Source organism: Candoia aspera, chromosome 10, assembly GCF_035149785.1.
Source record: "Candoia aspera isolate rCanAsp1 chromosome 10, rCanAsp1.hap2, whole genome shotgun sequence".
Taxonomy (NCBI): Eukaryota; Metazoa; Chordata; class Lepidosauria; order Squamata; family Boidae; genus Candoia; species Candoia aspera.
In genome coordinates, this window is record NC_086162.1 from 11,726,795 (window position 1) to 11,754,619 (window position 27,825).

Genomic DNA, 27,825 nt, shown 5'->3' on the forward strand with positions numbered 1-27,825 from the left:
TATCATTTCAAAGAAAAGGCATGTTAACTTCATGAGTAGTAGCTCCTACTCACTGCTAGTCATCATTTTAGGCTGCTGTTGCTAAAAGCTAGGTCTATATTTAATACTTTGCTTATCCATGATCTGGTAGTGGAGCTGAAGTAGTTTTCTGACTTTCTGGGCCCAGAATCATTCCCCAGTTCAGGCCTGCAAATAACTGGCACAGGTTAGTTAGTTAGTTAGTTAGTTAGTTAGTTATCAATCAATCAATCAATCAATCAAATTTATCACCGCCCATCTCCCAAAAGGGACTCTTCCAAATCCTCAAACCAAAATAGCAACTTCATTCATCCCATGCAGCCAGTGATTTCCACCATAATGCAGGACACGTCAACTACCCCAGAGGCAGCATCACTCCAGAAGTAGCTCAGCAACTGTTGGTCTCACATGGTCGTCTGTGTTTGGCACTGGAACCAAATTATTTCCAGTTCAGCTGCAGTGTAGAGCCAGTTTGGTGTAGCTGTTAAGGCATCAGGCTAGAAACTGGGAGACTGTGAATTCTAGTCCCACCATAGGCATGAAGCTACAGTGTATCTGAAATAACCAAAAAAGTAATCTTTCTGTTTGCAACAATGAAGCTTTGCAGGGCTCCTGAGTGGGCTGCTTTCCCATTGGTGAGAACTTTACTCATCCTGCCTCCTGGGTTCAAGTTAGCTCCTCTCCCTTTCCCCAAAGAGTCAGGCAGAATAGGTCTTCCAAGCGCAACAGAAGCATAGCATCTTGGTTGCTTTCCATCTTCCCCTCATAGTAACCATTCAGCTGTTTCAATCAACCAAGCAACAACACAACATGAACTAAAGCATGGATGAAGAGGAATACTGACTGAATGCCGTTCTCTGCAGTCTTTTACTGATTAGTTGGAATGAGCACTGATTGTCTTTATGGTATTTTCAGTGTGTTAAGAATTGCTGGCAGTGAAGATGTCCATAGGCCAAATTCCTTTGAAGGGAGGAGTAGAAATAGTAGCAGCTGTGTAGTAATGCCAAAAATGATCTTAGCAGCTCTTCATTACAGTGAAGAATTATGTCTGCTTTTTCAAGAATTTGAAACAACCTGCCTCTAAATGCCAATAGATAGGAAACAAGAAGTCAACTAACTGTGGGCTTCCTGCTCCAGGGGAAGCCACGTGTCAGAGTATTTAGGCTTTGGGGCTGATTCTGTAGGACTCATCTTAAGGACTGCATCATTTTGGTAGAGAAAAAACCAGGCAACATTTCTTAAGTAACTTTCAAGTACGAACACATTAGCAATATCTCACTTCTTTATAGCAACACTGTTGCTGTCACATGACATTTTTCTACACAAGAGTCAAATTTTATTTCCTAGTGGAGCCAGAAACAACTGTTAGAACACTGTGCAAATGTTTTTACCCCCCGCCCCCCAAAGAGTACTGTACTCCTTTCTCAGATGCCATCCTGTAAATTACCTTTCTCCAGCCTGGTGTCCTCTCCAATTTTGTTGAAATTACAACTCTCAGAAATTCTAGCCATTAAATTAGTCCCTTTGTATGAGACTATGGGGGCAACTTTTCAACATTCATTGTTTAAATATCACTTTATTTGCTCTTTAAAAAAACAACAACACCAAAGCACAATAGGAATCAAAATACTCTAAGATGCAATAACAGCTCTCCCCAAACCCTGCATTTCCAGACAGTCTAGACACCCCATGGTTCACATGAGGCGGGGAAAAAGAAAAGAGAATAAAATAAAATACAGGAAAGACAGAGTTTCTGAAGATTTCAGTGGAGGGATTGTCATATTCCCTAAATCAACAAAATTTCATCATCAGTTCTGGTGAGTTATTTACAATTAAGAGTGCATATTTTAAGGGGTAGGGGAATTACATGAGAACAATCAAGTCTGAATTCCCAATGAGAGAGTGAATGACAAGCCACTGACAGATAGTCTGTTGTATGAATAAGCCTGACAGGCAGAAGATCTCTTTTATTCTGCAAAAGAAAATGCAGATGTGAATTTTTATCTGACAAGGGTAGAGGGAGAGTTGAATGGTCAAAGGAAAAAATATGTGCAAAAAGCTGTCACTGCTACATAACATCCATTCACATCTCAAGCAGAGATCAACATTGGCCAAGAAATCGTCAAAAAGCACCAATGGTCACCTTAAAGCAAGTTTACAGCAGGATCAACCTTGGAAAATGGCAACAGAAATCAAGTATTCCTGGGAAGGCACAGTTGATGGCTTGAATCGCTTCATTGCCAATTGCTTCGCTTCTAAACTATGTCTCCACCACCTGCTAGTGAGGCTGACTTGAAGGCCTTGCTGCTTTTGGGGGTTCCCAAGGTCCATGTTTCTCAGCAATATACTTTAAGCAGGGGGGCTCCAGAGGAGTCTGTCTCTGTATCTTGGAAAGAAGAACCTCTACTCAGCGGGGATCCTGCAGGGGAAGGGGAATTAAAAGGGGAAGACAAGAGTTTTACATACAAGAAACAAAAGCTAGCATAAAGCATGCTGAAAGGATAAGATGGAGCAATTTATTGTAACCAGAGCTGCATATAACCTCCCAACAAAAAAAGTTCCAATTTTGTGAATGATAATAATTTGAAAATTGTACTGATTTGCATAAACTCTGTCAAAATCTAGACCAGGTTTTCTCAACCTTGGCAACTTTACGATGTATGGACTTCAACTCCCAGAATTCTCCAGTCAACATGGCTGGCTAGGGAATTCTGGGAGTTGAAGTCCACACATCTTAAAGTTGCCAAGGTTGAGAAAACCTGATGTAGAATGTGAAGACTACTGTTATGGAATGGACATGTGACACTGCTACAACTTTTAGCTGCCCCCCTCCAAAATAGGACAGGAAGCACTGAAAATGGATAAAAATGAATTGGTGATTTTGGGGTTCACTGATTAAAATGGGTTATGGGAAGAAGGGAAGCAAGATACGTAATTTGGGAGGGTGGACATGGTGACAGTCAGGTCTATAACTGCTACAAAGAAGATCAGAAGTTGCTTCTTTGGCTGTCTTTTCTTATTTCTTTGCCTTTTGCTGTTTTTCACTTTTTCTTTTATTCTTTTATGTTTTTTCTTTTTTCTGTTTAAGTTTCTGTAATTTTCTAATCTTTCAATAAAAATTATATATAAACAAAATAGGACAGGAAGTCGCTCGTGCAAGTGAAAAGAATTTCAAGTGGTTCAAATTCCAACAAATGTGAACTGTTGAAATAATGGACAAGGGAAATACATTGTGCCTTGTTTTCTGTCCTTCCAACGTTTTCCATATGCTGCATTCAAGAACCGTGATGTCGAGAAACTGGCTCTGTTTGTACTTACCTAACCTCCCCCCAACTTCTCAGCATTTTTAAACTCCCATTTCTGCTTGTCAAGAGAAGGAACACTAAAGCCTTAGAAATTAAAGAACAATATTCAACCAAACCTCACTTACAGGTTTCTGAGAGGCTCTCTGTAGCCATGAAAGCGGGATGTGTGCTTTTAAACTAGACAGATGAAAGCTTACATTTTCAGCCAATTCTCACGACACTGCAGTTATGGATACCCAGCCCTGTTTATACTTGACCCAAGAGCCCACATTAAACCAAAGAAATTCACCCAGCCATTCCCGTGTCCAGCTGAGAGGATGTAGCTCAACCAAGCTATTAAAGAAATAGTAAAGATGTCTTTGAATTGATCTCAACCCCTGGGAAGCACATGGAGGCATCCCTGTGGTTCTCTTGGGAACAGTATGGAAATGGGTTGTCCCCTTTACCATGGTTAAGTGTCCTTCAAGGTTAAAAGCTAAGAGGCACTGTTAATGTAGCATAAGGTACTTCAACCCTCCCAAGAAGAAGCAGGTAAAGGATGGCAGTGGCTTCTTTTCAAAGTAGGGGCAGGCAGAAGATTTACTGCTAGATAAAACACCGTTAAAATTACTGCTTCGGCAATAACTGGATTCGTTTCCTCTTGACATATTTTGCCCTTTATTGAGGGAAACTCTAAACCAGGGTTTCTCAACCTCAGCATGTGGACTTCAACTCCCAGAATTCCCCAGCCAGCTTGCTAAGTTTGAGAAACCTTGCTCTAAACAGTAAAAAACAGATTCAAATTGTTTATCCCTTTTTTCCAATTTAGTTTTTAATCTCTTTTTTTTAATCCACTGCTTATTTTCCATCTGACTGCACTAGATTGCAGTGTTTGAATGTGTGAAGATCATTTTTCCATTTACTGGAATGAAGAAATTTGGGGTGTACTATAAGTAGGCCTTTGGTGAGGACTGTGATCTCACTTCAATCTGAGTGCCCAAAGTGAATTCTGAAGCTTAGAATTAGCTAATTTGTTGATTATACCCATATGTCTTTTGCACGTGTTGCTTCTTTGGTGATAATAATAAAAGGAAATTGTCCTGACATACCTGCAGTGACCCCCCATCCCCCGGTTTTGAAGCACCCTGTTCTTTATGGTCAACCCCTCTAGTTCTCATCCAACTTCACTGGACTGGCTTCAGGACTGTAGTAAAAGCTAGAGAAGATCTCCCCCACTGCTGAGGCATCCTCTCCCTTATTTTAAAGGGGAAAAATATATTTCTGAAAAGGGATATAGAAACATGGAAGCCCTTTAGAGTCCCAGGCAAGCAATGGAGCCCTCCTAGAAGTATGCAGCCATGAGGGCTAGAGTCTGCCTTTTGGTAAAATCTGAAGGATTGTTTGCTCCCCACTTGGCTTGATTGATTTTCCATTAAAGGCCAGAGCTTACATTCCATAATTACAATTACAGTCATTTATTCTAACCACCTCCCTCCCCCTTCTCTTGAGTTTTCTGGTTATCTGGTGCCGGATAACAGAATTCTGAAACTGGAGAATTTCAGGTGGCATTAAAAAGCCAAGAGCAGGTTCCTAGCCCTTAAGGCTCTGTGATGCCTTAAGCAACCTCAGAAGCCAGCAGAACCTGAAGTACTTCAATGCAGCAATCCAAGGACAAAACGTTCATACCTTGAATAACATTTGCCTCTCTCCATGGCTAGCAGGAAAAGAACAACATTACATTTTATATATATAAATATATTACAAACTATACTATGTTTATGTATATGTGTATATGGGTACTTGGTCACAGTTAAGTCCCACTGTGAGAATAGTTTCAATGGGTTTAATTCATTCTTGAGTAGTTTATTTTGCTTAAGTGAACAGGCAAATCCCAACCAAGATTTCAGAACTAATGCTTTTGCATGTCATGAAAGCTACAGGTAGTTCTCAACTTATAACCACAATTGGTACCAGAATTTCAGTTGCTAAGCGATGCAGTCATTAAGTGAGGCACCATGTGACTGTGCAAGATTTTACTACCTTTTGCCATGGTCATTAAGCAAATCATGTGGTCACTAAGCGAATCCAGCTTCCCCCATTGATTTTGCTTGTCAGAAGCCATCTGGGAAGGTCGCAAATGGTGATCATGTGACCCCAGGACACTGCAACCATTGTAAATACATGACGGTTGCCAAGTGCCCAAATTCTGGTCATGTGACTGCAGGGATGCTGCAACAGTCACAAGTACAAGGACAGATCGCAAGTCACTTTTTCCAGTGCCGTCATAACTTCAAACAGCCACTAAACAAATGGTCGTAAGTCGAGGACTACCTGTATTGGCTGCCATTTCTTTCCTGCTCGTGCATCCTCTTTTCATTCATCATAAATATGACTGACAGCACCCCCATTGGTAAATAAAACCAGACTTAAAGTGCCTTGCCCTGTCTCAGAAACTTAACTTTAGAGCCATAAATGGTTTAAGACCAAGTTATTTAAAGAAGCATTATCAGCCTGTATGATTCTGTTGCTCCGGCAATGTTTTGGACGTCTGCCCCCTGGTAAGAGCTGGTGACACTGGTGAGGACAAAGAAACACCCCTTTCTCAGCATTGCCTCACTTCTGCAGCTCTCTCTTATGGACGCTTCAATGAGCCTTGAAGACTGTGCTCTTCCCAGCTATAAGCTAGTGAACAACAAACCCATAGCAGTTTTCTTCAGGGCAAGATTTCCTCAGTTTTCTATCATATGCGTATCATTTAATTTAAATCACTTGCCTACACGGGTGCTTTCTTCTCATTGCTATGCATTTTAATATTTGTATTATTTTAATTCTTTTTATTTTAAAAAAATTCTATTCACTATCCAGAATCACTTGGTGAGATGGGCAGCCCTACAAATTAAATAAATAAATATCCATGACATCTGTGTCATTTCAGAACTTTATGAGGGCGCAACTAAAAAAAAGCAGCTTAAAAATATCCTTGGCACACGTTTGTGTGATGTTTGACGCTAGAAAACAATAAATCCCAGCCCATGGGGTACAGCCAAAACCAATTACCAAATAACATCAACGGGATACCACTCATAACCACTCCATGTCTAAAACTGTCTGAAAAAGCCATGTTTTGATGGCTTCCCTAAAAATCAACAGGTTGGGGGTAGTATAATTTTGCAGGGTGTGCTATTCCAAAGGGGACTTGAGGCTGAGGCTGTGGTCCCTGAAGATGACAGTCCTTAAAAAAGGGACCTGGGGGTAGCCCACTTTCCCAAGTCTTATTACATGGGCAGATGCCACTGAAAGAGAGCGGTCCCAGGGATATTCAACTCCTAAACCGTGAAGGGCTTTAAAAGGGACAATCAATATTTTGAATTAGGAGAAAACTAGTGACTGGCACAGCTCCTAAAGTACAGCTGTGACATGGAAGAACTTTGAGCATCCATCACTGCATTCTGGACTAGCTGAAGCTTCTGGATGGTCTTCAAGGGCAGGTCCATTGAGAGTGCATTGCAGTAGTGCAAGCAAGAGGTGACAGAGGCATGAATGACTGTGAGCATGGCCAGGAACAAAATGAAAATTCAAGGTCTGCTCACAAACTTTCTCTCCTGTACACCAGAAGTTCAAGGGACATGCAGTCAGGGTGAGTGAACTCTGTGTTGGGAACAAGTGAAAACCCACCCAGGTTTGATGGGACATCTTATTCTTCTGAGCTCCTAAAGGGATGCACAGAGGATGCACACTGAGGGTTCATATGGATGCATGAACAAAAACACATATTGAAGTCAGTGGCAAAACCACTGTACCTTATCCCATTCATCAGCCTAGCATGTATCATAGGACCGGAAGAGGCCATTAGAGCATGGCATCCCATTCCTTGCTCAGTTTAGGGAACTAAATTAAAGCATCCCTGACAAATGGCTATCGAGGCTCTGCTTAAATATATTCAGTGAACAGAAGCATAATACTTTCTTAGGTAACTGGTTCCACCTTTGAACTACTGAACAATGTTGAACCATGAGGATTTTTTTCTCTAATATTCAATTTATAACCTCACTTCATCCAAGCAGAGTCATAGATTAGTGGGAGGGAGGGAGGGGGAGTTGTTCCTGGTATAGCCCAGATTTCTTGGAATCACTGCACAGCTGGATCCTCAGAAATACTTTCACTCCCTGGTAGCCAATACCCATAGTTCTGTTTGGATGCTCAGCATGGGTGCTTCAGAGTAGGGCTGTGGAAAGCTCTGACGGGGTGCCTCACTTGGACAATGCTCTGAGCAAAGCACCTTTTCAAAGCTGCTTCATGAAGCAATATGGGCCTTCACTTTTACAGAGCAAAACAGAACTGCTTCATTGCCTCATCTTGTTCCAGTGACCTCCAGAAGTACAGTAGATTCTCAGTTAACCGGCACCCATGGGGATTTGTAGATGCCGGATAAATGTAGTTTCTGGTTGAGAGTTACTGTTAAACCCTAATACCCACTAGATGGCAGCAGAAAGATACAGATTTTTTTGCTGGTTGCTTGAGAGTGCTGTTTTTTTCCAGTTCTATTTTTGTGCCAGTTGCTTGAGATTGCTGGTTGCTTAAGTTCCGGTTAATGGAGAGTCTACTGTACCAGCAAAGGTTTCAGTGCATACAATGCTGGATGTGCCAGAGTAGACCTCCAAAGCAACATGAAATATGTTAGTAAGTTAGGCAGTGTTACCCCAACATCTAAACAAGCTGAATGAGGGCCACCTTGTATTGGCCAGAGAAATAATTGCATGAGGTGGAAGAGGAGGAGAAACCCACGGGTCCATAGATTCTCCTTGTGACAGTGAATTCTGTACAACCAAAGTCAGATGGGGCTTCCTTCTAAATGCAGAAAGTCACAGTCCCACTCTCCCAATACACATGACTATTATTGCACTATAATTGTTTTAAGAGAGCCGGTTTGGTGTAGTGGTTAAGGCGCTGGGTTAGAAACTGGGAGACCACAAGTTCTAGTCTTGCCTTAGGCATGAAGCCAGCTGGGTGACCTTGGGCCATGACTTGTCCAGGCAGTTGCCAAGAGTCAATAATGACTTGCATAAATAAAGTATAAATAAAGTATAAATTAGTGCAATATCTTAGAATAAATAAAGTATAAATTCGTGCAATAACTTAGTAGAAACCCACTAGTTCTTCCTTGAAAAGCGACAGGTCCCCTGTGCAAGCACCGAGTCATGTCTGACCCTTTGGGGGGACACTGCTTTCGTGATGTTTTCTTGGCAGACTATAGAGCGGGGTGGTTTGCCATTGCCTTCCCCAGTCGCCACCTTCCCCAGCAAGCTGGGGACTCATTTTACTGACCTTGGAAGGATGGAAAGCTGAGTGGACCTGAGCCAGCTACCCAAGAATCCAGCTTTCGCTGGGATTGAATTTGGGTTGTGGGAGAGTTTCAGTTGCAATACTGCCACCTACCACTCTGAGTTCTTCCTTACAGTTGGTCAAATTGCAGATGTCTGTAGGTTTTCCCAAAGCTCCATTTCTTTTGTGAAGGCAGCAGTGGCCCAACTGTCATAAGCCCCCAACCCCAAACAAAGCACGCCAACACCCCGTTCTATGTGAAGAAAAATCACCTGCTGTGCTGTAGCCGCCTTGCCTCATGTTTCTGGCTTGCACATCCGCTGTATTTTCTACCGATATCTGAACAGGTAAATCTGAAAGGCAGTTGGCAAAAAAGGTTGACTTTTGAATAGACACCCAACTCAGATGGGCCATGTTACGTATCTTCGGATTCACCGAAGAGGTTCAGTGTTGGCAGAAATGTTGGATCGATTATCTATGTCAGGCAGAGGCATGCTTTGCAAAGAACAACAGACAATTATCGCTCTCTGACCTGCACAAGGTAAGGATCCAAGGAAGAAACTGTTTCCCTTGATCTTTGAGGCAGCCAAGTGAAGGGGCAGTATGCTGTCATGCCACAGGTTTGAGCTTTTATAAGAGAGAGGGTTTAATTTCACAGAGAAATAGACCATTCTGTTTTAAAAGAGAAATCCCAGACTGAGAGAGGCTGGGCACCAGATGGGACTCTAAAATATGTATACACTCATGTAGCGACTGCCTCATTTAGTGACTGTTCACAGTTATGATGATGAACTTTACAACCAATCCTCACATTTATGACCTTCACAGGTCTATAAGGCAAAAAAGAGCTGAAGTAAGACCATAAGCACAGTGGCGGTTTCACTTAGCGACTGCTTTGCTTAACAACCAAGTTGCTGGTCCCAATGGTGGTCACTAAACGAGGACTACCTGTAGTAACACCACCACCACCACCATTAGTAGTGCAATTTGGGTTCCAGACTGAAGCCCACATATTTTTGCAGAAGGGTAAAAATATGCCTAAAGCCTCAAATTCCATTCCTTCCGTTCCATTATTATGTTTAATAGAAGCACAGGAGGACCTCCTCTCAGAAGACCCCAAATCACTGTTTTGCTTTGGAGCTCAGCCGATGATACCCTCATTGCCCTGGGAGGAAGGTGGGATGTTCATCCTGCTCTGGGGCAAGAACCCTTCTACGTGAACGGTCCAGGTCTCGCGGAGGAACAGCCTGGGGGACATGGGTGACCAGCAGGGTCCCAATTGGCTGCTGCAGAACTGCCCCTCCCATTAGGATATGGGGGTTTAGGCTTCCATGGCTATTTCTGTTTGGGGCGCCAGAGAGAACAGAACCTTAAAAAAAAATTCTTTGTTTTGTCAGAGGAATAAGGGCCTCATGGAAGATCTTCCACAAGGACCATTTTCCCATTTGTGCATCCCCGCCATCATTTGTCCTAGCTCTGGGTCCCAACATCACTGTCTCTCCTTGCTGTCACCCTTGCTTCTCTGAAGAGCCACTCCGATCCACGAAGGCAGCGCCAGATCCCAGGCAGCCCAAGTTCCAGCTTCTGCCTGGGCACTGTAGCCTGTGGGCTGAGCCCCAGGGGCGAGAAAAGAGCAGGGTGATGCTTGCAGCTGCGCCAAGGCGGCCTGGGAAGCGGAGGAGCAGCGTGCCCAGGCAGCTGCTGTTCAGAAGTGTTGCCACTCTCTTGTGTTGTATTTTGCATTCCAGGGAGCCATTGATAATTCATTTGCATATATGCAAAACGCTTGTTGCAGAAGAGAACAGTCTTACACTTAGATGAATACCCTCTAGAGCAGTGTATCTCAGCCTTGGCCCCTTTAAGATGTGTGGACTTCAACTCCCATGGCTGACGGGAATTCTGGGAATTGAAGTCCACACATCTTAAAGTGGCCGAGGCTGAGAAACACTGCTCTAGAATTTGAGGCAATGTGCTTTAATTACATGCATATGTGTAAGCTAGGCAGTTCTAAGACATGTTTTGTGCATGGTTGTGCATGCAGGGTAACTAATGGCCCCACACGATCCTTGAGAAATAATAATAATAATAATAATAATAATAATAATAATAATAATAATAATTTGAATTTGTATGCCACCTGATTCCCAGTGACTCTGGGTGTGACAATGAGAAATATGGTAGGGCCCCATGATTAGCCCCACCCGTAAGGTCGTATGCTTCCTTTAGCCTCTCTCAAAATGGCACCCTTCGGATAAATGGTGTCTCCAAAATGGCATCCTAGGACTTCCCCATCAGCTATGCTGGTTGAGTCCAATGGACGTTGTAGCTCAACACATCTGAAAGACATCACTTTTAGCGGAAGGTTATGCGGAGATGTTTTTCTATTCATCTGCCTTATAGAGACACTATTGGGGTAGAAGGGAAAGACGTAGACTTATTTCACATACAACACATACTCAATACCGCCCCACGTGTGGCACTGCAACCTGCCGTCTATTTGGTTTCCCCCCGTTTGGTACCATGTTCTCAGTGCTTGCTTCCTACACAAAAACTGAAGTTCGTACATACCTTCTTCACTAGTGAGAAAAGATGCCAGCATAGTCTCATTGCCACTGGGAGGTGGGTTGCCTCGGCTCATGTTCTCCCCTGAACTTGGGAGACTCGGGGCAGGGACACGGGGTCGGACCCTGCTTTTGCGTGTGCTGATGCGTATGATGCCCCGGACCAGCCTACATTCGGCATCCTGCTCATCCAAATGGTAGTCCTGAGTAATGCTGTTGATGAGGTCTGAGATCTTGTTGGTCTTCTCCAGGAAGACCGTGTCTGATGTACACTTGGCCAACTCATCGATCTGGTGGACACTGAAGAGCTCAGTGAGCTTTCTGAAGATTAGGCCATCAATCTCCCTACTGGACATGGAGCTGTTCAGCTCACCAAACTCAAGATCAGACTCATGGAAGGAATAATGTTCCTCAGAGCTTCGGTGGCTAGTAGGGGCAGGCTGCTTCTCGATGCTGAGCTGAGGGATCTTTTCTGGCAAAGGTTCCTTGTAACATGAATCGGAGTCTGTGGCAGAGCCAGGGTTCCGGTTTGGATAAAGCGGAACCCCTTTCAGTTTCACATCAGGGTAGCTAAAACTGCTTCCCATTGTGCTCTTCTCAGCTTGGCTTCCGTTCTTTTCACCGGGGGAGCTGTTGGCAGGACTGTTGGGTGAACGTCCATTGCACTCCTGGTTCTTCCCGTCATCAGTCAGGGTGCTATTGTATGAGATACTGGCTCGGCAGTCCTTGAAGCAGCTCCCGCAGGTTACGAGGCAGCAGAAGATTGCTTTGGAGGTATTCCAGGCCTGGGAAAGACTGGGACAGCACGGGGGCGGGGCACTTTCTGCAGGTCTGGGTATAAAGGTGTTGGTCTCTCCTTCGCCTCCATGGGAGTCTCTGGGATCAGCTTTATAGGCTCTTCTATCCCGCCTGGGCCTGCGGATGCGTTTAAGTTCTGGGGTAGAACCGCTAAATACCTCCAGGCTGATATCACTTGCCTTAGGAGAACTGATTCTCTGTGGGACTGCAACATCTTGAGGGGGCTGATCATAGTTGCTTATGTTTTGACAATGCTCTTGTTTCTTCCCAAGCATGACTCACCACCCCTAAGAGACCTGACAGGAAGAGGAAAACAGAGAAAATTGCTCCAGATGTGATCAGATATCATAGCCATGCTACCCAAACCGGATATAATAAAGACCTTTATCTCTCTCTTCTAACAGATAAGACTTCCCTCTGTCATCCAAGTCTTTCTGTTGGGTATGAATTGTGCAACAGGTCGGCACCTGTACACATGGATCTGAATTCTCAGTGCCACATTCTGAATTCTGGCACCTTTGGCATATACTTGTCTCTTCTTGGTATGACTTGCACAGCTACAGATGCCATGTTCAGCTCTAGGTTGGCAGACACACTCCGCCCCGTAAATTTCAGAAACCTGGCTTAACTGGGAATGTGTGTGAGTGTGTGTGTTAACGTGGTTGTACACTCTGTCTCTTGCCCTGGTCCCTCCTATATTCCCTGTGACAGGGAGATTTCACCTCTTCAGAACCAGGCTAAATATAATCACATTTCTGGAATCCAAATTCTTCATCAGACTGCGCTTTCAAAAGCATCAGACACAAGCGTCACATGATATCTAACATTTAAATCAGGGATGGGCAACCTTTTGGTGGTTTGGAGCTACCTTTAATGCAGGGGAGTGGGGGAATCAAAGGCAGCAGGAGATGTGATGTTAAAAAGTAGATGAGACTGGGCTTCCAGTGGAGCTAAAATGGCAGACAGACTGATCCTCCTGAACTCCGGGGCTAGGATTGATAATGAGGTGTTCATTTGGTGACTCAGGCAGGTCCTTGGAGCTCCAAAATATTCTCTGGAGGAAGGAGAATTCAAGGAAATATTCCCCGTGTCCTCTGGACAGCTGCTCCTTGCTGGAGAATGGTGCAATGGACTGAGTGGTGAGTTATCAGCTGAGAGGCAGGATCACCACCTCTTCCAAGCTGCGTTGCAGCCGAAAAACGGACATTAACTCCAACCACCCCACTTCTAAAATCGCCTTTTTGTTTTTGAAATTTTGAATTTAAAGAGGCTTTCTCCAGTACAGAAATATTGATTCTCTTGGTTGAGCTTTCATTATTTTTGGGATTTTTTTTAATGTTTTAATTGCTTTAAAGGATTAAAGTTTGAGCAAGGAAGCTGAAAGTTGAACCGCTTCCGTGATTTTTTTTTTTAAAGGGAATAAATGTTGTGAGTATTTTCTAGTTTCTATTTTTTATTTTTAAGCTTTTTAAGTACTAAAAGATTTTGTTGGAACTGGGACTGGTTTTGTTTTGTTTTTTAATTGCTGTGGGAAAGTATCTGCTGTGGTTGTTTTTTGAAGCTGGGATTGGCTACTTATTTTAAATACTGATAAAGGAAGACTTTCAATTTCAACTTGTGGCTTTGTGACTGGATACTTTGTAATTGGAAACTTTCTCCTTCCACCAACTACTTTTTTTAATTTTAATTTTTACTTTTCATTACAAATAATATTGCTGGTCACTAGAGGGAGCAAAAGTATTAAGTTTTTAAGTATTGAAGTTTTAAATCAATATATAAAAAAGGAAAATAGAAACCATGGCTCCTAAAAGAGTACAAAGACAAGCCTCTGGTGAATATGAGGGATTAAAGAGCATGCTTGAGGAGTTCACTATGAAATGTACACAATCTATTGCCCAACCTTTTGAGGCTTTTGAAAAAAAGATGGATGCAAGATTTACTGACTTTGGAAAAAGATTGGAACAGAAATTAGAGAAAACAGGAGGAGATGTGAAACAAATAACCAGCAGAGTTGATGTATTGGAAAGTGGACAGGAGAAAGAGCTTGACAGAATTGCACTGCTTGAATTAAGGGATAAAGAATTTTGCTTAAGGCTCAGGAGGATTCCTGAAGCCAAGGAGGAGAGTCTTAAAGATAAGATTACACAGATTTCACAGTCCTTCCTTGTGGCAGGAGATGGGTGGTGATAAAAATTTGACTGATAGACAGACAGACAGATAAATAAATAAATAAACAAATTTCACACGCTCTGGCAGCTTTAATTGAATGGGAGGATGATAAAATGATGGAAGTAATAGAAAAAATCTTTCTTATTAACTCAAGGTATGCCACTATAAATAGCAAGCCGAGAGATGTTCTGGTACAGTTTGCTAGGAGAAAAACAAAAGAATTGGTCTTACAAGATGACTCTGATTCCAAACTCAACAAAGTGGATATAATTGTACTGAAAGAAATCCCTGTGAGAATTTTAAGAAAGAGAAAAGAATATATTTTTTTGACTGATGTTCTGAAAAAGAATGGGATTGCTTTCTGCTGGGAAAAATTGGAAGGGGTAAGTTTTACTTACCAACAACAAAGGTTTAGACTAACTTCAATTCCTAAAGCTAAGGATTTTCTTGCCAGACATGGAACCAAGTTGGAGCAGGATGCAACTGAAAAGGCTGCATCTGGAACTAAACAAGTGGATTCCACAGTACAAGATGAAGAGATGGGTGCTACTTCTAAAGACTTTGGTAGATTGTTTGCATAAAAATGGCCTTGAATTGTCTTACATGGAATATAAATGGGGCAAACGTCTCTCAAAAAAGAAGAAAATTTCATTATTTGAAAAAATTGAAACATGATGTAATATGTCTATAAGAAACTCATAAGGAAAAAAGATAAAATATTTGATAAATAAAAATTTGGGACAAGAATTTATCTCAGCAGCTTTGAAGAAAATTAATGGCCTTGTATTATATGTTAAACCACATCTGAAACCATGTTTATTATTAGCTGATGAGCATGGTAGATATATAGCAGTTGAAGTGGAACTTTATAGACTTAAATCTATTACCGTGGGCGTGTATGTACCAACTGAAGATAAAAGTAAATGTTTAGGCAACTTTTGAATGAATTGTCATCTTTTTCATATCAAAACTGGTGTTTAATAGGGTACTGGAATGGAGTTATTTTCCCATTGATTGACAGAACATCTGAGAGACAAATTAAAGTTAAACAAGGGAAGTTACCAAAATCCTTTTTTGATTTGATGGATAATTTGGCATTGGTGGACTCTTGGAGATATAAAAAAGGACTGGCAAAGGACTATACTGTTTATTGAGAGACATCAATCCTTTTCAAGAATTGATATGATATGGATTTCAAGGAATTTGGGAAATAAAGTGGACATTTTACCAAAGACTTTTTCTGATAATAATCCTGTTAGGTATGACAATAAAGAAAACATTCAGGACATTTAGATGGAGATGAATGAATGAATTTTAGAAAAAGAAGAGGTTGTGGAGGATTGTAAGAGGAAATTAAATGATTTTTTAAAATATTAACTTAGACAATGAAATAGATTTAAAAACTCTTTGGGACACTAGTAAAGTAGTTATGAGGGGTCACTTCATTTATCATAATTGTAGTCTAAAGACGAAATCCCAACAAAAGTCACAAACTATTTTGGATCGGACCAAGTTGAAAGAAACTGAGCTACAGAAAAAACCAACAGATAACAATATTGTGTACCAACTTAAGTTACTACATCAGCAATTGTCAATGTTGAATGTGAAAGAAATAGAAATAAAGTTGAAATATGCTGAACAGAGACATTTTGAATTTGCAAATAAACCAGGAAGACGGTTAGCATATAAGTTGAGGAAAGAAGGAGAGAAGAAGATGATATTAAATATTCAAGAAGGAAATGTGGAATTATTGGACAATGAGAAGGAAGTATTTTATAGGGTTTTTTTCTAACTTGTATAAAAACACCAAGTCTCTTTGGAGAAGATAGATGAATATTTGAACAAACAAGATTTACCAAAACTTTCACAGTCACAGAAAGCAATATTGAATAATCCTATAACTACTTTTGAAATAGTGGAAGCTATAAAAAGAACTAAACTGGGGAAAGCACCAGGATCTGATGGTTTGCCCGCATTATATTATAGATGTTTTGAGGATCAGATTCTTCAACCTTTTAAAAGATTGATGAATTCTGTTTTGTTAGGCTCTGCAACACCAGATTCATGGAAAGAAGCTAATGTTGCACATTTACCAAAGGAAGGACAAGACCCTTCTTTAATTAAGAATTACAGACCAATTTCATTGCTGAACAATGATTATAAAGTATTTGCCTCAATACTGGCTGAAAGAATGAAATTTTTTTTACAGGAATTTATTCACTACAATCACTGTGGGTTCTTACCCAAAAGACAGCTAAAAGATAATGTAAGAATTGTTTTGGACATTACAGAATATTTACACTATCATAATGAGTATCAAGCAGCTCTTACTTTCCTAGACGCAGAGAAAACCTTCGATAATTTGAACTGGACTTTCATGTATAAAGTCTTGGAAAATATGGACTTTGGAGAGTATTTTATTCAGGGAATTGAGTCAATTTATACACCCCAAAAGGTGTATTGTGAACGATGAGTTAACTGATTCATGTCATATTCAAAAAGGAACAAGACAAGGATGCACGAGACAAACAAACAAAGGGCTTAAAGATTAAAAAAGAGGTTTTTAAACTGAGGGCTTTCGCTGATGATTTAGTTTTGATACTACAGGACCCTTTGGATACTGTGGAACATCTGATGAAGAAACGGAAAGAATTTGGGTCATTGGCAGGACTTAAAGTAAATAAACAAAAAACAAAGATGCTGACTAAAAATATGACTTCATCCAGTCAAGAATTGTTGATGGGTAAGACTGGTTTTGATGGCTGAAAGTGAAGAGGAACTGAGGAGCCTTATGATGAAGGTGAAAGAAGAAAGTGCAAAAGCTGGCTTGCAGCTAAACCTCAGAAAAACCAAGATTATGGCAACCAGCTTGATTGATAACTGGCAAATAGAGGGAGAAAATGTAGAAGCAGTGAAAGACTTTGTATTTCTAGGTGCGAAGATTACTGCAGATGCTGACTGCAGTCAGGAAATCAGAAGACGTTTAATCCTTGGGAGAAGAGCAATGACAAATCTCGATAAAATAGTTAACAGCAGAGACATCACACTGACAACAAAGGTCCGCATAGTTAAAGCAATGGTGTTCCCCGTAGTAACATATGGCTGCGAGAGCTGGACCATAAGGAAGGCTGAGAGAAGGAAGATAGATGTTTTTGAACTGTGGTGTCGGAGGAAAATTCTGAGAGTGCCTTGGACTGCAAGAAGATCAAACCAGTCCATCCTCCAGGAAATAAAGCCAGACTGCTCACTTGAGGGAATGATATTAAAGGCAAAACTGAAATACTTTGGCCACATAATGAGAGGACAGGACACCCTGGAAGGTGCTGATGCTGGGGAGAGTGGAGGGCAAAAGGAAGAGGGGCCGACCAAGGGCAAGATGGATAGATGATATTCTAGAGGTGACGGATTCATCCCTGGGGGAGCTGGGGTGTTGATGACCAACAGGAAGCTCTGGCGTGGGCTGGTCCATGAAGTCACGAAGAGTCGGAAGCGACTAAACGAATAAACAACAAAGACTGGTTTTAAGATCGAAAAAAGGTTAGATATTTGGGGGTAATTTTATCAACCAAGAATAGTATGTTGTTTCAGAATAATTATGTTAAAATTTGGAATGATGTGAAAAAAAATCTGTTAAGATGGGAAAAACTACAACTGTCTCTTGTGGGGAGAATATCTGTGATTAAGATGAATGTTTTGCCCAGGATCTTGTTTCTCTTTCAGACTATACCGATTATGACAACAGATTTACCTTTCAGACAGTGGCAGAAGGATCTAAGTTCATTTGGCAAGGCAAAAAACCAAAAATTAAATATAAATTGTTAAAAGATGCCAAATAATGAGGTGGTTTGGGTTTACCTGATTTAAAATTGTATTTTGATGCCTGTTGTTTGCTTTAGATGAAGGAATGGATAATTTTGAAGAAGAGGAAGTTATTGCAACTTGAAGGACATGAATTGAGATTTGGGTGGCACGCCTATTTGTGGTATGATAATAAAGATTTTAAAAGCCATTTTTATTTATTCATCATATTTCTTCACCTTCCGTCTTGTGTTGACAGCGTTGATAAGAGAAAATACTGTGTCTGGACTTGTTGCTATTTGGCAACCACTTTTAGACAATCGCTTTTGTCAGAAAAAAATGAAGTTTTGATTTTGGGTTTTAATTATTAAATGGTTTGATTTGATAGAAATGTTACTAAGGTTTCTAATGGTAAGAGATTAGATTTGTAAGTGCATTCATATCTGTATTGGAGAAGGTTGGAAGTCATTTTCTGTTTCTTTTTTCTGTCTGTTTTGTACTTTTATAGTTTTTCTTTTTTCTTTAGTCCTGTACTCGATCTTTTCTATATTCTATATTTTGTATTTTAACTATATTCTGAAAATTAATAAAATTTTATTATTTAAAAAAGTAGATGAGACTGTACATGGGCCATGATTTGTTCTTGTTACTTTTCCCCACCCCAAAATGATTTGAGGGTGGAGAATTTGGCATCATTTTTTTCTTTTGTTAACCATACTTCTTTTCACCAAGAGATTGCCATCTTCAGAGCCCCAGAGGGTGACCTTTTCAGCCACTGCCTCCTTCAGAATAGCATTCCCCGAGATCCAGACAACAACTTCCCTGCTGGGTTTCAGAAAAGCCATCAAAACTTGACTTTTGCAACAGTCTTTGGGATGGGAATTGTCATGTTCACTGATTCAATGTAGTTTATACATTGTAACATTTCACATGCCATGGCGCTGATGCGTGTTTCTGTTTGGGAGGGAGCTGCTCTGTATGTGAAATCAGTACAACGGAATGTGTTTGGGTTATGTTCTCTGTTCAAGGACTTTTCCTGCAGACCATCAGAAACCGTTAGGAGCACCTGGGATTGTGAACTTGAGAAGATTCTACGGGGGGAGGGATTCATTTGCACCGAGGGTTTTTAGTTTGAATTTGGCGCGCTTTCATCATTCTCAGCTTTCTCTGTGATCCTGCATACTATTCTTTAATAAATCAGATATCTTTGAATTCATACTCATGAGTCTGATGGTGTTTTAGAATAGGCAACCATTACAGGAATGTTGTGAGCTGCTCCCTTCTGTAATCTGGAGGTTAAAGAATGCAGAATTTTATTTTTCTCTGGTGCTGTATTTTGTGTTATATTATTATTTACATTTTGGAATCTGTATTTTTAAAAGCTTGTTTATGTAAACAGGGTATGTAAGCTGCTCAGAGTTGGTTATGATTGGAGTGGCATATAAATAATAATAAATAATAATAAATAATAAAATAATAAATAGATGTAAGGTTTCTACCATCACTCCCAAGCATTTCGCACTGTAAAATGGGAATCGGGACCTCCATCAAAAGATGGAAACGTATCTATACAAGATTTACGGTAATCAAGAGTAGACATGGACTTTGATATTGAGCAGAGTGCCTTGACTCCAGCATCTGTTGTTGATAAATCACAAGAAGGGCACACATGGCAGAATTACATAAAACAGATATCACGCAAAATGGGGTTCTCTTTGCCTCGTTTGTGTAGATTTTAAAAAGTTCATTTTCTTTCAGAAGCACACATAGGGTTGTCAGGAACTGGGGGTGAGGTTTTTTGTTGTTTTTTTTAAGTGCAGAGCACCTAGAGGTAGTGTTTGAATGTTTTCCAAGCCCTTTCTCTCTGTGGGAATGACCTTGGGAGACAGGAGGGAGAGCCACAGACCGGACAACCAGTGTGTAGAAGCTATCTCAGCCCACAGAAGGTGGGAGGCCGTGGGAAACATCTCAGAAGGGACCCTCCCTAATTTTCCAGAGAGTAAAAGGAGAGGAGGGGAGAAATACTTTCAGTCTTGCAAGATTCTGTTAGTATAACCCAGTGTTTCTCAACCTTGGCAACTTTTAAGGCGTGTGGACTTCAACTCCCAGAATTCCCTAGCCAGCAAAGCTGGCTGGGGAATTCTGGGAGTTGAAGTCCACACGCCTTAAAAGTTGCCAAGGTTGAGAAACACTGATGTAACTTTACAATAAAGATAGTGCTGGTCCACCTGGTTGTGCTTCTTGTCTGAACTACTTTGCAGGGTATCTTATAAAACTGAAAGTATTTCTCCCTTCCTCTCCTTTTACTCTCTGGAAAAATAGGGAGGGTCCCTTCTGAGATGCTTCCCACAGCCTCCCTTCTTCTGTGGGTTGAGATACTGTTTGCACACCAGCTGTCCAATCTGCAGCTCTGCCTCCTGTCTCTCAAGGTCATTCCCACATCCCATTACACCTACATCTCTTCCTGTTTTTTTGAGACATGTTACCTTTTGCTTTGCCTTCTTATGGAATCACTGAGGTTCTATGCAGCTATTTCCTCCATGTCAGAAGACCCTGCGCTTGCAGAGAAAAAAGAATTAAACTGTATAGTGATTTGGTGGATAAGCTCTGATTAAGCAGAGTTTCTATCTGGAGATAAGCAAAGGTTATACACAGAAAAACATCGTACGTTAAGAGGGGTGCAAGGAGAAGAAAGTTCCTCCATGCAGAGAACCAGCTGAAATCATTTGTGGCTTCAAACTGAGAAGAACATACTTTCTTTCCCATCATAGTGCATTGCATACAAAACCAGTCATGCTCACAAGGATATCCTGCCTACTGTCAGTAAAAAAGAGAATAAAAATTAAGTAAATTAGGAATTTGCTACCCTTTACAGTAGCCAAAGTCATCTCCCTAAGGCAGCTGCTCGCTGTATCAAATGGGAGAGCTGGCCACAGGGTTCAAACCATCAAAAAACAAAGAAAAGAATTCAGTGATCATAAAGCCAGCAGTATCTGCATTTCCAAAGAATTCCAGGTTGCTTATGTCAGCTGTCCTTGCTAATTATTGTCATTTTAGACATTGACAAGGGGTGAAACAGCCAACTTTTGTAATATTATGCTTATTTAAAGCAATGGCCATTAAGACGTTTCTATTTTGCAAGAAGTGCCTTATACATGGATTATGTTTTGTTAGGTTGAGTTTTCTTCTTTTTAAAAATGTGGGTGGATAGCAAAAGGTTATTAAGAAATACTGGAATGTTCAGACATAAGGCCAATTCTTGGCTTGGGGCTACATGAACAGTCGGTATGCTCAGGTGTTCCTTCCTCCTCCCATTTCTTCTCTTGCTTCAGAGTAGCTGGAAAAGCTTAGTTTAGTGCTATTCAATTACACACATTGGAGAGCTGGAAAATGTGACTAGATGTATCTATTGAGGAATGAACATATACAGAGGTGCTTTCTAAAATACAATATAGCCCAATAATAGCAATTCTGAATGATATCCAAGATCCAGATAATGGCAGAGAGGGGTCATTTATATATTAAAGTGATTACTTGCAAATACTACAAATTCTGATAATCCTCCCTCAATTTCAGAACAAGCAACACTTTAAGTAAGGGTCTACCATTTGGGGCTGACCTCTGCATCAAAGACAAAAAATGGTGGTGACTAAGATGCAGGAAGTCCTCGCTTAACAAACATTTGTTTAGTGATGGTTCGAACTTATGACAGTGCTGAAAAAAATGACTTACGACCGGTCCTCACACTTCCGACTGTCGCAGCATCCCCACAGTCACATGATCACAATTTGGGTGCTTGGCAGCCAGTTCACATTTATAACTGTCACGGTGTCACATGGTTGCATGATTGTCATTTTCAACCCTCCCAGCTGGCTTCTGGCAAGCAAAATCAGTGGGGAACCACGTGATTCACTTAACAAACACATGGTTCACTTAACACCTGCAGTGATTCGCTTAACGACTGCCACAAAAAAGGTTGTAAAATCAGGTTGGACTTGCTTAATGACCGCTTCATTTAGCAACCAAAAATTCCAGTCCCAATTGTGGTTGTTAAGCAAGGACTACCTGTAATGTCTTGGGCTAACATTGCTTATCTTTAAAGTCTGCCTCTCTGCTCTTCTGTGTAAACTCTTCTCTGGAGCTTAAATCCATGCATGCAGGAATGCAGGGAGCAATTGGATAATTTTTACCAGGAGCCAAGTGCTTCCAGTTTTAATTCAGAAATAAGGTGCTCTGCACTATAAAAACCTCAGGAAACATAGTACAATGTTTTCCAGCCACTAGTTGGAGTCCTAGTCAATTTGATCCTCTGGCAAATATAGATACTGTATCATAAAGCCTGAATATTTGCCAGAGGATCTGTCATGAGTAAGGATGGCGAGCAGGGGGCTCCCATCCAGACTGTCAAGCGCATGCGTAGCACCGATGAATTGTTCAGCCATTCAAAGAGACACAGATCGGGACTGCCTTAACCCTTGGGGGTTATATGTCTGGGTTTTTCCCACGCTTCTTCAGTTTGTTAGGATTCCTGTTAAGTACTAGCAATAAATATTAGAGACCAGTTCCTTGTCTCAGTGTGTTTCCTGGCTGTTAGGACAGGATCAGATTGATTAGGGTCAACAAGCAGTTTCCAGGTATGAAGCAAACTGCCCCAACCCTAAAACATTGTTGGTTCAGAGAGAGGAGATGACTTAAAGCAGAGCTGGACCACCTTTTGTTGAGGGGGGCCCTTACTTAACAATGGTGGGGGGCACCAAGGACATAATTGCAAAATGGGCAGGGCCCTGTCATACTGTACACGGAGACTTGTTGTGGTTTTTCTAGGATTGTGAGGGTAGTTTTTTTAAACTATATTAAACCTATTTTATGAATTACTTTATAGTATTCATGATTTTCAATTTCAAAAGGACTAGAGATGTGCCACCAATTTTTAGCAATGACATTGCTGAAATTCAGCAGTATTGGAGAGAGAACTGCAAAACTGGGCTTGGTGACGTGGCTTTCGGGACCCCTGGTTGCTCAAACATGGACTGAGGAATGAGTACCTTCCTTGACAGATGTTTCCAGAGCCAGGATAGCTGTGCTCTTTGGCATGTCTAGAACACTTGTGTGATAGCAATACAATCAACTGCATATGCGAGGAACTATGCATTCTTCTTGCAATTGAGCCCATGAAATATGTCTGTCTTGCTCAACGTACCTTTTGGTATTCAGGCTACAGGTGAAGGTATTTTAGGAAAGCAGACCTGGCTTGCAGGATACCCAATCAGCTATCCCAACTGTGATAAACCAGTGATGGTGAAATGAAAAACCAAAAGTTGAAATGTCTTCTTCGTTAAGCAAGGTGGTCACAACACATTCCATCTATGTATCTAGGAAAGTTTATGAGGCTACAAGGCAGATACTACAGTTCTGGTCTCTCTCCCCCAGTTACAGAATCTTTGGGAGCTCTGCCTGTGGTTCCCAAATAAACTAAACCAGGTGGAATTTTGGGGGAAAAAAAACCTTGGAAGGGAGGAAAGAGTGCCATTTTTGCAAGACAATACCTATGTTTGCTGTGCCTTCTGGCATCCAGGAAATCTCCCAGGAGAGATTCATTTTAGTTAGCGAACAACCCTTTTTGACACAAGTTTCAGTTTCACAAGCAAATGCAGCCAGAGACCCTGCATGGGCTAGTAATAGAAATTTTGGTGCATGAGATGTAATCATAGGAAAATTTCCTGCAAAGGTCTTATAAAAATCATTGCAGGGGTGCAAAAGCTTTTGGAAACAAACTTCTTAGTGCAACTTGTCCCAAACTGGTGAGCTCCAGGTGTGCCCAAGCTGAATTTCCCAGAATCTTTAACTAGATGGGATTGCAACTCTGAACATATCTGTAGAGCACCAGGTTCTGGGGCAGAGTGAAGATTTGATCCATCCACCTCCTTTTAATCACCTCCAACATCTATAGCCAAAGCTACCATCATTTAACAATGCCAGGTTTTTTTTTCAACTAAGGTCACCAACTGTTGCTCAGTTGTGTTTTGTTTTGCTTTTCCTGTCCTATCAGCCATACCTCCAGGACTGTGTGAAAGTGTGACAGAATGGTGCAAGAGAGTAATTTTATAGTATGTTTGTCACTTGGGCATCCAAGGAAGCTAGCAGTCCCAAAACACATACACACATGCACAGTCAAAAAATAACAATTAAACAAATACCCTGATCCTCCAAATGCAAATTCAGCAGAGGTGCAAAATTAAGCAGGCATGTAGGTTTAAGCACTATTAAACCATACCCAATTTTCCCATTTCTAAATAATCTCTGGAACTGGAATCGTGATATAAGTGCAGTGACTAAGTTCACAACATGCCAAACTAGGCTAAGAGGTTGGGCAGTTTGTGGATTCAGCGTATTGTAAGAACACACAGACATTATCTTAACATGTTATGTGATCATTATGTTAAGCTACAGTAAGGGTTAGCACATTATCTGGACACACCAATTGTATGTTGTTAATTGGGGATTAGGGTTAAGTGTGCTGCATGAACCTGGCCATTATGCAAGTCTGCAAGCATAACAGCTGGAGTAAATGATTAGAGAAGAAAATTTCTACACCAGAGCTGGACACAGTGAAGGCAAGTTCTGTGTCTTCTGCAATAACTTGGTTTCTTCAGTACAGAAAGGGCTGGTTCAAGACATCTTCACTGCTTTCACAAGACATGAAGGACCAGCTAGTTCATTCTTCACCTTCCACAGACAAAAGCTGTTTGGCTTGCCAGCTGAATCTTACTTCTATACTAGTGATGGGAGAGTGATCACAGCTGAATCTGAGGACACCAAACCAGGGGTGTGTAGGTATGGGCCAAGTTCACCTCTTGCATTCAGCCACAGGGCTTTCTTTTAAACCTGGATGTTAAATCAGCCAAAAGTGGCCTGGTTTAAACAGAATGCTCAGTCATCAATTATGGTTTAGCAACCACAATGGCTGAACTCCCATATCATGCTACATCAGATGAAATGATGACTTAGTGTGAAATGTGAACCCAGCTTAATCTCCTACAGAGGGAAATGGTTGAAGGGGAGGGCTGTCTGGAGGAATAGCCAAACAGCCCTCCTCGTTTTTGCTGCTCCCAAACCATCTTGTTTTCCCGTGGTTTATAATACAGCTGCACGTCCCCCAAGTTAAAGCATATTCAAAGAGCGACTTTACGCTAAAGTCAGGAAAGCTTTGAAGACAATCTCAGCATTTTGCATGGAGTCTCAATGTAAATTGGAAGTGTGTGCAAATGCTATAAGTCTTGGGTGATATAATAATCTATTAATAAAATCTGGAGGTTACCAAAGTATTCATAAATGAGCCTAGGTTTCCTTTAGTTAGCTGAATGTAAAGCATCAGCAAGAGAGCCAGTTTGGTGTAGTGGTTAAGGGCACTGGGCTAGAAACCAGGAGACTGTGAGTTCTAGTCACGCCTTGGGCACAAAGTCAGCTGGGTGACCTTGGGCCAGTCACTCTCTCTCATCCCTAGGAAAGAGGCAATGGCAAACCACTTCTAAAAAACTTGCCAAGAAAACTGCAGGATCTTGTCCAGGCAGTCTCCAACAATCCAACACGGTTGAACGAATTAAAAAAAAAAGCATCAGCACATACAAAGTGGATCTGAACAAAATCTATTTGAGAAATACCACTCTAGCCTGGTTGGTTTTATAGTAAAGAATTGCAAATGTCAACAGCCACACTTTCTACCCAGAGTTTGGGACATTTCCATCAAGGAAGAACCTCAATCCATGTTTTCTAGGTCATACCAACATACATAACTAATTCAACTGGCATCATGGATCACACTCAATCATAATGCAGTTTGCTTGGTTTATACTCAACATGTACCATCCTGGTCACTGTGGACTGTAACCCTGGCTTACGATTTGACATACTATGAACCCAGCCAATTAAATGAATCATGGCTTAGTGCAATGTGTAAACAGCTCAGAATCAGGCTATTCCATCTAACTCAGCATTGTTGTTACTGACTGGCAGTGGCTTCCAAACTTTTCATAGGAACTAAGATTTTGTAACCCTTTGCTATGGTCTGATTGAAATATTAGAAAGTATCAGTTAGGTGGTAGTACATTTGTTTGTGTATGTTCAACAGATAAGACAAACAGACTCATTAGCTCTTCCTTCCTGTGGACTATTCTTGCAAATGTCATTTGTGCAGAAAAGGAATGAGTAAATTATCATCTGGTTGGAGGTTCACTGAGAATAATGCTTCATATGGTTAATATGATGCTTAATTATATAATAATATAATGCTTCATATGGTTAAGAAGTTAAGCCCAAAGCGTAACAGCTAAGAACAATAAACCTCTATGCTAATATTCAGCATTAGAACACAAATGGGTGACTTACCAATATTGTGTTGAACAAATCTGTCTTGGCTCCCATTTGCAAACCTTTCCATAATCACCAGGTTGAACCATGCCTATTATGTGTCATTTCAACCAATTCCTTGAGGGAACTGCTCCCACCCATCAGTAATTTCCTGTTACTTCCCATCTGACTACTACTACTAAAAGACCCACACAACTTTTTCCAATATTAAACTCATGTTTCTCAACCACCAAACACAATAATCAACCACAAACTATTACTTTAGGAGAGACATCACTTCTTTTTGGCCTTGTTGTTTTTGTAAATAAAATAAGAAAACACAGAATAGATTGTTTAGATTCTTTTAAGGCAGGACTCTGCTGAATGGGAGGGCAGGATCAAGTAGCTGCTTTACAATCCAGGAAGTCTCTGGTAAATTTATGGGGGTGGGGTGTCTCCCTACAGCTCAAATAAAATTACATCTTTACTGGCTGGAAAGAGAGAAAATGAGTGGATACATATGCTACAGAGTGCGGGTAATCTGGACTGATTACCCGCGCTACAGGGAGCTGGTCTGCGGACAGTCCTCCATCAGATTAGCTAAACGTTCAGATCAATAACCTTAATAAATGGAACATGCAAATGAAATCCTTCTGAAGGAATGGCCTGACAGGCAGCTCAGTCTTACCAGGGAAAGGCAACTGGGCGGCTTCCAGATTTTTCGAACTATAACCCCCACCGCCCCTTGCCGCTGGCCCTGCTGGTTGGGGTTGCTGGGAGTTGAAGTCCAAAACATCTGGAGGGGGGCTGTTTGTCTTCCCCTGCCAAGACTGAACTGCCCGTAGGGCCATTCCCCTTTCACTCTTTTGGGACAGGCAGCCGTTCCCGGACTAGCTGAACTTGTCTCCCAGCGAACTTCCTGCACGTAAGAAAGCAACCTGGAAAAAAACCTCATTTGAGTCTGCCGGGAAATCAGCCGGACCTTAGGAGTCACCACGTAGGATTTAGGGCTTTTTTGGGGTGGGGGGCGCGAGGGCTGAAAACAGTTCTTTAGTTTTACACAAGGCAAGACACAACGCGAGAGGTTACCTGTTCCGCAGCGCCGGGGGCCCTCCGCGGTGCAAATGTCAAACTTTCGCTCGCCCAGCCCTTCGGAGTTGGGCTGGCCTCCGACCTCCTCCCCAAAGCCGGAGGATCCTCGGGGGAAAGAGGCGGGCAGCGACGAAAGACTCCAAAAAATGGGGAGGGGGGAGTGCTGCACGGGCGGAAGGAGGGGACCGAGGCATCCAAGGGGGAAGTGTCACCACCAGCGATACCTGGGCCAGGCCTCGACTTCCTGACGGAAGGCCTCCGGCCGCTCCGGGGCCCCTGGGGGCGAGCTCACCTTCCCCCAACACCAAGGGGCGCCCTTCTCTCCCCCCTCCTGGGAAATCGTGGCCCCCAACCCCGCCTTGGCATTACCTGCCCAGCCAGGTGAACCGCGTCTGGGGCCCCTCCCTCACCTGGGCCACGTGACGCACGAGCTGCCT

At 41.7% G+C, this 27,825-nt stretch overlaps 1 protein-coding gene across 4 annotated transcripts; it reads right to left on the reverse strand.

Moving 5' to 3' along the window:
- Positions 1–1,574: 1,574 nt before the first annotated feature.
- Positions 1,575–27,804, reverse strand: KDF1 (keratinocyte differentiation factor 1). 4 transcript variants are annotated; one of them, XM_063311884.1, is made up of 5 exons: positions 27,386–27,804; positions 20,437–20,503; positions 11,193–12,279; positions 8,897–8,977; positions 1,575–2,437 (listed from the first exon to the last, which is right to left on the reverse strand). In XM_063311884.1, the coding sequence occupies exons 3-5, from the start codon at positions 12,256–12,258 to the stop codon at positions 2,355–2,357; spliced, it is 1,230 nt and encodes a 409-aa protein (XP_063167954.1). In that variant the 5' UTR covers positions 12,259–12,279; positions 20,437–20,503; positions 27,386–27,804; the 3' UTR covers positions 1,575–2,354. The 4 variants fall into 4 exon arrangements, with proteins under 4 accessions (XP_063167954.1, XP_063167953.1, XP_063167957.1 ...); XM_063311883.1 differs by having other exon boundaries at positions 20,437–20,508; XM_063311887.1 differs by lacking the exon at positions 27,386–27,804 and adding an exon at positions 23,151–23,357.
- Between the last annotated feature and the right edge of the window lie 21 nt (positions 27,805–27,825).

Coding starts and splice junctions, on each gene's coding strand:
- KDF1 (XM_063311884.1), bottom strand. CDS start 12,258: ATGCTTGGGAAGAAACAAGAGCATTGTCAAAACATAAGCAACTATGAT. Junction 8,978..11,192: donor TTTTCTCACTAGTGAAGAAG/GTATGTACGAAC, acceptor ACTGCCTTTCAG/ATTTACCTGTTCAGATATCG. Junction 2,438..8,896: donor AGGCGGCTACAGCACAGCAG/GTGATTTTTCTT, acceptor CTTCCCCTGCAG/GATCCCCGCTGAGTAGAGGT.